Source organism: Oncorhynchus keta, chromosome 30 (assembly GCF_023373465.1).
Source record: "Oncorhynchus keta strain PuntledgeMale-10-30-2019 chromosome 30, Oket_V2, whole genome shotgun sequence".
NCBI lineage: Eukaryota > Metazoa > Chordata > Actinopteri > Salmoniformes > Salmonidae > Oncorhynchus > Oncorhynchus keta.
Window position 1 is genome coordinate 15062526 of NC_068450.1, and position 10949 is coordinate 15073474.

The 10949-nt window shown below is 45.1% G+C and overlaps 1 protein-coding gene across 1 annotated transcript in view; it reads right to left on the reverse strand.

Moving 5' to 3' along the window:
* Positions 1-6643, reverse strand: part of LOC118383547 (cohesin subunit SA-2-like) — a 64398-nt gene extending 57755 nt beyond the window's left edge. Inside the window, exons 1-3 of the mRNA XM_052487803.1 lie at positions 6421-6643; positions 4151-4268; positions 3809-3887 (exon numbers count right to left, since the gene is read on the reverse strand). Coding sequence (XP_052343763.1) covers positions 3809-3887; positions 4151-4194 — 123 coding nt within the window. The 5' untranslated portion in view covers positions 4195-4268; positions 6421-6643. The remainder of the gene's footprint in view (positions 1-3808; positions 3888-4150; positions 4269-6420) is intronic.
* Between the last annotated feature and the right edge of the window lie 4306 nt (positions 6644-10949).

Below are 10949 nucleotides of genomic sequence, written 5' to 3' on the forward strand. Positions count from 1 at the left end.
TAATACTATAGAGCGTGGGGAAGAGGTTCTACTACCATGTTGTAGAGCGTGGGGAAGAGGTTGTAATACTATGCTGTAGAGCGTGGGGAAGAGGTTGTAAAACTATGCTGTAGAGCGTGGGGAAGAGGTTGTAATACTATAGAGCGTGGGGAAGAGGTTGTAATACTATAGAGCGTGGGGAAGAGGTTCTACTACTATGCTGTAGAGCGTGGGGAAGAGGTTCTAATACTATGCTATAGAGCGTGGGGAAGAGGTTCTACTACTATGCTGTAGAACGTGGGGAAGAGGTTCTAATACTATGTTGTAGAGCGTGGGGAAGACGTTCTACTACCATGTTGTCGAGCGTGGGGAAGACGTTCTACTACCATGTTGTCGAGCGTGGGGAAGACGTTCTACTACCATGTTGTAGAGCGTGGGGAAGAGGTTCTAATACTATGCTGTAGAGCGCGGGGAATAGGTTCTAATACTATGTTGTAGAGCGCGGGGAATAGGTTCTAATACTATGTTGTAGAGCGCGGGGAATAGGTTCTAATACTATGTTGTAGAGCGCGGGGAATAGGTTCTAATACTATGTTGTAGAGCGTGGGAATAGGTTCTAATACTATGTTGTAGAGCGCGGGGAATAGGTTCTAATACTATGTTGTAGAGCGCGGGGAATAGGTTCTAATACTATGTTGTAGAGCGTGGGGAATAGGTTCTAATACTATGTTGTAGAGCGCGGGAAGAGGTTCTAATACTATGTTGTAGAGCGCGGGGAAGAGGTTCTAATACTATGTTGTAGAGCGCGGGGAAGAGGTTCTAATACTATGTTGTAGAGCGCGGGGAAGAGGTTCTACTACTATGTTGTAGAGCGTGGGGAAGAGGTTCTACTACTATGTTGTAGAGCGTGGGGAAGAGGTTCTACTACTATGTTGTAGAGCGTGGGGAAGAGGTTCTACTACTATGTTGTAGAGCGTGGGGAAGAGGTTCTACTACTATGTTGTGGAGCGTGGGGAAGAGGTTCTACTACCATGTTGTCGAGCGTGGGGAAGACGTTCTAATACTATGTTGTAGAGCGCGGGGAAGAGGTTGTAATACTATAGAGCGTGGGGAAGAGGTTGTAATACTATAGAGCGTGGGGAAGAGGTTCTACTACCATGTTGTAGAGCGTGGGGAAGAGGTTGTAATACTATGCTGTAGAGCGTGGGGAAGAGGTTGTAAAACTATGCTGTAGAGCGTGGGGAAGAGGTTGTAATACTATAGAGCGTGGGGAAGAGGTTGTAATACTATAGAGCGTGGGGAAGAGGTTCTACTACTATGCTGTAGAGCGTGGGGAAGAGGTTCTAATACTATGCTATAGAGCGTGGGGAAGAGGTTCTACTACTATGCTGTAGAACGTGGGGAAGAGGTTCTAATACTATGTTGTAGAGCGTGGGGAAGACGTTCTACTACCATGTTGTCGAGCGTGGGGAAGACGTTCTACTACCATGTTGTCGAGCGTGGGGAAGACGTTCTACTACCATGTTGTAGAGCGTGGGGAAGAGGTTCTAATACTATGCTGTAGAGCTTGGGGAAGAGGTTGTAATACTGTTGTAGAGCGCGGGGAATAGGTTCTAATACTATGTTGTAGAGCGCGGGGAATAGGTTCTAATACTATGTTGTAGAGCGCGGGGAATAGGTTCTAATACTATGTTGTAGAGCGCGGGGAATAGGTTCTAATACTATGTTGTAGAGCGCGGGGAATAGGTTCTAATACTATGTTGTAGAGCGCGGGGAATAGGTTCTAATACTATGTTGTAGAGCGCGGGGAATAGGTTCTAATACTATGTTGTAGAGCGCGGGGAAGAGGTTCTAATACTATGTTGTAGAGCGCGGGGAAGAGGTTCTAATACTATGTTGTAGAGCGCGGGGAAGAGGTTCTAATACTATGTTGTAGAGTGCGGGGAAGAGGTTCTACTACTATGTTGTAGAGCGTGGGGAAGAGGTTCTAATACTATGTTGTAGAGCGTGGGGAAGAGGTTCTACTACTATGTTGTAGAGCGTGGGGAAGAGGTTCTACTACTATGTTGTAGAGCGTGGGGAAGAGGTTCTACTACTATGTTGTGGAGCGTGGGGAAGAGGTTCTACTACCATGTTGTCGAGCGTGGGGAAGACGTTCTAATACTATGTTGTAGAGCGCGGGGAAGAGGTTCTAATACTATGTTGTAGAGCGCGGGGAAGAGGTTCTAATACTATGTCGTAGAGCGTGGGGAAGAGGTTCTACTACTATGTCGTAGAGCGCGGGGAAGAGGTTCTAATACTATGTTGTAGAGCGCGGGGAAGAGGTTCTAATACTATGTTGTAGAGCGTGGGGAAGAGGTTCTACTACTATGTTGTAGAGCGTGGGGAAGAGGTTCTACTACTATGTTGTAGAGCGTGGGGAAGAGGTTCTACTACTATGTTGTGGAGCGTGGGGAAGAGGTTCTACTACTATGTTGTGGAGCGTGGGGAAGAGGTTCTACTACTATGTTGTAGAGCGTGGGGAAGAGGTTCTACTACTATGTTGTGGAGCGTGGGGAAGACGTTCTACTACTATGTTGTAGAGCGTGGGGAAGAGGTTCTACTACTATGTTGTAGAGCGTGGGGAAGAGGTTCTACTACCATGTTGTAGAGCGTGGGGAAGAGGTTGTAATACTATGCTGTAGAGCGTGGGGAAGAGGTTGTAAAACTATGCTGTAGAGCGTGGGGAAGAGGATGTAATACTATAGAGCGTGGGGAAGAGATTCTACTACTATGTTGTAGAGCGTGGGGAAGAGGTTCTACTACTATGTTGTAGAGCGTGGGGAAGAGGTTCTACTACTATGTTGTAGAGCGTGGGGAAGAGGTTCTACTACTATGTTGTAGAGCGTGGGGAAGAGGTTCTACTACTATGTTGTAGAGCGTGGGGAAGAGGTTCTACTACTATGTTGTAGAGCGTGGGGAAGAGGTTCTACTACTATGTTGTAGAGCGTGGGGAAGAGGTTCTACTACTATGTTGTAGAGCGTGGGGAAGAGGTTCTACTACTATGCTGTAGAGCGTGGGGAAGAGGTTCTACTATATATGCTGTAGAGCGTGGGGAAGAGGTTGTAATACTGTTGTAGAGCGTGGGGAAGAGGTTGTAATACTATGCTGTAGAGCGTGGGGAAGAGGTTGTAAAACTATGCTGTAGAGCGTGGGGAAGAGGCTGTAAAACTATGCTGTAGAGCGTGGGGAAGAGGCTGTAATACTATAGAGCGTGGGGAAGAGGTTGTAATACTATAGAGCGTGGGGAAGAGGTTGTAATACTATAGAGCGTGGGGAAGAGGTTCTACTACTATGTTGTAGAGCGTGGGGAAGAGGTTCTACTACTATGTTGTAGAGCGTGGGGAAGAGGTTCTACTACTATGTTGTAGAGCGTGGGGAAGAGGTTCTAATACTATGCTGTTGAGCGTGGGGAAGAGGTTCTACTACTATGCTGTAGAGCGTGGGTAAGAGGTTCTAATACTATGCTATAGAGCGTGGGGAAGAGGTTCTAATACTATGCTATAGAGCGTGGGGAAGAGGTTCTAATACTATGCTGTAGAGCGTGGGGAAGAGGTTGTAATACTGTTGTAGAGCGTGGGGAAGAGGTTCTACTACTATGTTGTAGAGCGTGGGGAAGAGGTTCTACTACTATGTTGTATAGCATGGGGAAGAGGTTCTACTACTATGTTGTAGAGCGTGGGGAAGAGGTTCTACTACTATGTTGTAGAGCGTGGGGAAGAGGGTCTACTACTATGCTGTAGAGCTTGTAATATGTTGTGGTGTGTATAACTTGGGTAAGAGTCGTACCTTTCCTTTGGTTGGGTTGATACTGACATCAGGAGCCTCAGAGAAGTCTGTGTCTGAGGAGAAACGGGTGTCCGTATCCCTGGCAAAAAAACACACACACACACATATTAGAAACAGTCTGCTGCATGCTGGTTGACACACACACACACATATATTAGAAACAGTCTGCTGCATGCTGGTTGACACACACACAAACATATTAGAAACAGTCTGCTGCATGCTGGTTGACACACACACACATATTAGAAACAGTCTGCTGCATGCTGGTTGACACACACACACACATTAGAAACAGTCTGCTGCATGCTCGTTGACACACACACAATGAAAGTAGGCACTTACTGAGGATAGTGGAACTCCGACGGTAACTCTGGTGCCGCTATCATTTCTCTAACATGTCTGATCCAACTGAAATAAGAACAGACCTCAGATCCTCAGCGTCCACAAGGTAGCGTAGGACCTGGAGGAGAAAACAGAAGAGAATGCATGGGTATTGGGCTCACATTCAGAGAAGACAGGAGAGAGAAGAGTTATATGATAACCTGCAGATCAAATTGCATCCTCTTGAACAGGCCTCAATATCTGCCAGTGGCTCATTCATCACAGAAAAAAAATAAACAAAAAGATTGCTTTCACATGGTAACAGGGGGCGGGCTCTATCCCCTCTGTCATGCACTGCTGTGAGCTCATTGGCTCTCTCACTCTTTGGTTTCCAGGAAACGTCACCCAGGGCTGGACATAGGAACCCCCCCCCCCATGACCATATAAAGGAGTGTCAGATCCACCTTCCACTAGAGACACCAGTAGACATAAAAGGCAAATAGCAGAGAGCAGCAAGAGTGGTATACTCAACCATCATTAACACAATTATATCAAATATTACCTTTTTATTTTATTTTTATGCATCAACAATATTGTCAATGCTAGTATGTCATCAGGACAGGTGTGTTGAACTTCAGGAGGCCAAAGTGAGACTAGGAGCGACCCTATCCTGGGTGTCTTATTAACAGTCGGGGAATACTGTACTATGAAGGATTACAATAGAAGTGTGTCAATCAGAAAATGAATTGTAACGACCAACGAGAAATGATTGCACTTGACAGTACAATAAAACTGCTCGTGTCTGTACCAGTTTGTGCTTTTTTGTGTGCCGGATTGCAGGCGGATTAAAGTTTTGCGGGGGAGAAGTGGGGCATCTACCCTCACTAACCAGTGAGAAGTATGGAATGAAAATAGGTGGATTCAGACTAAACTTTAAAACGCTAATGTATATAGCTAAATACCTGAGAGAATATCCCATGGGCTCGAATGTGAACGCGTCAATTCCATTACACATTCGGCTTATTTCATTGAATCTAAAAGCCATCCTTGTAGGCAAAAGTCATACATAAAGTACAGTTGTAGCTTTATGTATTAACGCAATAAAATAGCATTAGCAAGCAACATCCTGTGCATCTTATTGCATAAGCGGAGACACTCGTGAGACATTACACTGGCTGGCTGGTTGACAGACGCGAAGCCTTGATGATGGGGACTGAAAAAGTGGCGCCAAACCCGGGTCCCTGAGCAACACAAAGCGCGTAAATAACTACATTATTGATAGCTGCCAACGTCGAAATAACCAACAGAGAGCATCCTGAACTAGACTAGCTACAATTGGCTAGGTAGTGCGACAGCAGCTCTTGGGCTTGTTCGGTGACGGTCACTTGTCATGATTAGACAGTGGTATCCCGGCGAGGGATTGCCCAGACTGGCTTGCTGAAGAAGCTAGCTAAACACCGGCTGTCATCAGAAAGTTACCCTTAACGTTAAGTACATTAAAATAACAACTTGCCTTCCGTGGTTAACATTCCACCAAGAGTTTAAATTGTATCATTCAAGTAACCCACGTTTCTGTAAGCTAAGCAGCTACAGTACATACAAGGCAAAAAACACTCGTGAAATTATCTCCATCTTAACTGGGTAGCTAACTGACGTTAGCATAGCATAGCTGCCATTCTCCATCTTGTTAAGTTAGCTAGCTAGTTTCCTGGCTAGTTAGCCAACTAGCAATGTTAGCGCCCCGTCCTAGACCGCTGGCTGCAATCGAACGGAGTTCGGATAGCCAGCCATCTTCTCAATAAACAGTGGATATTTAGCTAGTTAGCTAATACCATGTGGCCCTCAAAGTTCGTGTAAAGAGCTAAATTAGCTTGTTTAATGCAACCCACTTGTTGTGGAACAACAATACAACCATATAGTTACATAAAAACACCTGGTCCTTACGTCCTCCATCTTGCCTCGGGAGTTTCGATACTGTAACGTTACATAGCTAACGTTAACTCCCAAGTGGAATTTTTTTTTTAAATGGACGTAAACAAACACTTTATTGCATATTAGCCTAGCTAACTAGCTATCTACGTTTCAATGAAGTGAGTCTACTTTTCGGTATGCATAACACAGATTCACGATAAACTAGACAAAAAAGTAGCCTGCAGTGGCTAGCTTACGACTTTCCATGGCTAGCAGTCTCCGTACTTCTAGCCTGTTAGCTAGCATGAGAAGCTAGCTACCAACAAAATTGCTACAAACCAACTAACTTCAAGATTCCACTCCGCCATTTTATAACTTACCCCGTTATTCAATTTATTTCCAAACGAGTCACTGCTTTGTTGAGTCGCTATCTGTTCCTGTTTTGATATAACCACGATTTCCGCAAATGAGTTTGAAACTGGCGGTCAGAGGCGGTTTTGGACGCTCTCTCAGTTTCACCCCGCCACTTGCTCCGTAGTAGGGTTTGTTGTTTCGACAACGAGGGGAGAGGAAAACTCCTGGTGTACAGCTGCCCTCTAGCGGCCAGAGGAAATACGTCCGTAGCCCCGTGACGATGGGGGATCTGACACCTAGCGGTTATTTACAAGGTGTGCAGCTGCCAGCGACCAGCAAGTACGTGACAGATGGGGGTGGGGATGGCCCCACCACAGAGTTTCTGAACCCATAGGCGCAACATCAAATCAAATCAAATTGTATTAGTCACATACACATACATGGTTAGCAGATGTTATTGCGAGTGTAGCGAACAATTCCACAACAACTACTTAATACACACAAATCTAAGTAAAGAATGGAATAAGCAATAAGGATGAGCAATAACAGAGCGACATAGGCAGGATGCAGTAGATGTTATAAAATACAGTATATACATATGAGATGAGTAATGCAAGATATGTAAACATTATTAAAGTGGCATTATTAAAGTGACTAGTGATCTATTTATTAAAGTGGCCAATGATTTCAAGTCTGTATGTAGGCAGCAGCCTCTCTGTGTTAGTGATGGCTGTTTAGATGGCTGTTGAGATAGAAGCTGTTTTTCAGTCTCTCGGTCCCAGCTTTGATGTAATGCATCTGTACTGACCTCACCTTCTGGGTGGTAGCGGGGTGATCAGGCAGTGTTTCTGGTTCTTGTTGTCCTTGATGATCTTTTTGCCCTTCCTGTGACATCGGGTGTTGTAGGTGTCCTGGAGGGCAGGTAGTTTGCCAGCGGTTATGCGTTGTGCAGACCGCACCACCCTCTGGAGAGCTTTGCGGTTGTGGCCGGTACAGTTGCCATACCAGGCGGTGATGCAGCCCGGGCAGGATGCTCGCGATTGTGCATCTGTAAAAGTTTGTGAAGGTTTTAGGTAACAAGCCACATTTCTTCAGCCTCCTCAGTTTATCCGTGATGTGTACGTGTACCTGTAACCGATTTGATGGCTAGCTAGTTAGCAGGGTTCACGCTAATAGCGTTTCAATCGGTGACGTCACTCACTCTGAGACCTTGAAATAGCTGTTCCCCTTGCTCAGCAACGGCTTTTGTGAAGCGATGGGTAACGATGCTTTGAGGGTGGCTGTTGTCGATGTGTGCAGAGGCTCCCTGGTTCGAGCCTAGGTAGGGGCGAGGAGAGGGATGGAAGCTATACTGTTACATACGCCAAGGAACTTAAAACTTTCCACCTGCTCCACTGCTGTCCCGTTGATCTGGATAGGAGGGGGCTCCCTCTGCTGTTTCCTAGTCCACGATCATCTCCTTTGTTTCGTTGACGTTGAGTGAGAGGTTGTTTTTCTGACACCATGCTCAGAGTGCCCTCACCTCCACCCTGTAGACTGTCTCGTCATTGTTGGTAATCAAGCCTACGACTGTTGTGTCGTCTGCAAACTTGATGATTGAGTTGGAGGTGTGCATGGCCATGCAGTAGTTGGTGAACAGACAGTACGGGAGGGGGCTTAGCACACACCCTTGTTGGGCCCCAGTGTTGAGGATCAGCGAAGTGGTGATGTTGTTTCCTACCTTAACCGCCTGAGTGTGGCCCGTCAGGAAGTCCAGGGCCTAATTGCACAGGGCAGGGTTGAGACCCAGGGCCTCTAGCTTAATGATGAGCTTGGAGGGTACAATGGTGTTGAATGCTGAGCAATAGTCAAAGAACAGCATTCTTACATAGGTATTCCTCTTGTCCAGATGGGTTATGGCAGTGTACAGTGTTATGGCGATTGCATCGTCTGTGGACCTATTGGGGCGGTAAGCAAATTGAAGTGGGTCTAGGGTGACAGGTAGGGTGGAGGTGATATGATCCTTGACTAGCCTCTCAAAGCACTTCATGATGACAGAAGTGAGTGCTGCGGGGCAATAGACATTTGGTTCAGTTACCTTTCTTTCTTGGGTACAGGAACAGTGGTGGCCTACTTGAAGCATGTAGGGACAGCAGACTTGGATAGGAAGATAATTAATATGTCTGTAAACACACCAGCCAGCTGGTCTGCGCATGCTCTGAGGACGGGGCTAGGGATGCAGTCTGGGCCGGCATCCCTGTGAGGGTTAACACTTTTAAATGTCTTACTCGCGTCGGCCACAGAGAAGGAGAGCTCACAGTCCTTGGTGGCGGGCCGCGTCAGTGGCACTGTAATATCCTCAAAGCGGGAAAAGAAGGTGTTTAGTTTGTCTGGAAGCTAGTCCGTGGCGTAGTTGGTTTCTTTTGTAGTCCGTGATTGTAGACCCTGCCAAATACGTCTTGTGTCTGAGCCATTGAATTGCGAGGAATGCTTGCAAAACAGATCAAGCTGACAAAGCCAGGGTTTGAGAAGTCAATGAGAAAAGTGAACAATTCTTCTTTAGTCTTAAGTAGTTGATCATGTTACGATTCCAACGTCACGAAAGTGACAAACTGACAAAAACAACTTTATATCGAAGGACCGTTAGACACGATGACACGTTGCTGCGCCTACCAAGTGATCAGGGACTTCTATTGGAGAAGCAGTTTCTGCCTATCTTTATACTGTACATTCTTTGCCCCTGCAGTCAATGGTGTGGCCAAAGCTCAATACTTGTAGAATCTCAATTACATTTCCTTGACTCCTCTTTTCCTCTTTCCTCAAAATCCATTGGAGGAGAAAGTCAGAGGGGAGGGACATCTGGAGTCAATGAAATCCAATTGCGATTATCCCATTGTGGGAAGAAAAATCTTCCCCCTCCTTCCTTGTCTCATTTCCTTTATTAGAACTGTTTCAGAAACTGAAGACATAATTTGTGTAAGAAGTTGCAGATACAGTTGAAGTCGGAAGTTTACATACACTTAGGTTGGAGCCAATTAAACTTGTTTTTCTACCACTCCACAAATTTATTGTTAACAAACTATAGTTTTGGAAAGTCGGATACGGCATCTACTTTGTGTATGACACAAGTCATTTTTCCAACAATTGATTACATACAGATTATTTCACTTATAATTCACTGTATCACAATTCCAGTGGGTCAGACATTTACATACGCTAAATTGACTGTGAATTTAAACAGCTTGGAAAATTCCAAAAAATGTCATGGCTTTAGAAGCTTCTGATAGGCTAATTGACATTATTTGAGTCAATTGGTGGTGTCCTGTGTATGTATTTCAAGGCCTACCTTCAAGCTCAGTGCCTCTTTGCTTGACATCATGGAAAAATAAAACGAAATCAGCCAAGGCCTCAGAAAAAAAAGTAGACCTCCACAAGTCTGGTTCATCCTTGGGAGCAATTTCCAAACGCCTGAAGGTACCACGTTCATCTGTACAAACAATAGTACGCAAGTAAAAACACCATGGGACCACGCAGCTGTCATACCGCTCAGGAAGGAGACACGTTCTGTCTCCTAGAGATGAACGTACTTTGGTGTGAAAAGTGCAAATCAATCCCAGAACAACAGCAAAGGACCTTGTGAAGATGCTGGAGGAAACAGGTATAAAAGTATCTATATCCACAGTAAAACGAGTCCTATATCGACATAACCTGAAAGGCCTCTCAGCAAGGAAGAAGCCACTGCTCCAAAACTGCCATAAAAAAGCCAGACTATGGTTTGCAACTGCACATGGGGCAAAGATTGTACCTTTTGGAAAAATGTCCTCTGGTCTGATGAAACAAAAATAGAACTGTTTGGCCATAATGACCATCGTTATGTTTAGAAGGGGGAGGCTTGCAAGCCAAAGAATACCATCCCAACCGTGAAGCACGGGGGTGGCAGCATCATTTGTGGGGGTGCTTTGCTGCAGGAGGGACCGGTGCACTTCACAAAATAGGTGTTATCATGAGGAAGGAAAATTATGTGGATATATTGAAGCAACATCAAGACATCAGTCAGGAAGTTAAAGCTTGGTCGCAAATGAGTCTTCCAAATGGACAATGACCAAGCATGCTTCCAAAGTTGTGGCAAAATGGCTTAAGGACAACAAAGTCAAGGTATTAGAGTGGCCATCACAAAGCCCTGACCTCAACCCTATAGAAAATTTGTCTGCAGAACAGAAAAAGCGTGTGCGAGCAAGGAGGCCTACAAACCTGACTCAGTTACACCAGCTCTGTCAGGAGAAATGGACCAAAATTCACCCAATTTATTGTGGAAGGCTACCCGAAACGTTTGACCCAAGTTAAACAATTTAACGGCAACGCTACCAAATACTAATTGAGTGTATGTAAACTTCTGACTCACTGGGAATGTGATGAAAGAAATAAAAGCTGAAATAAATCATTCTCTCTACTATTATTTTGACATTTCACATTCTTAAAATAAAGTGGTGATCCTAACTGACCTAAAACAGGGAATTTTTACTAGGATTAAATGTCAGGAATTGTGAAAAACCGAGTTTAAATGTATTTGTTTAAG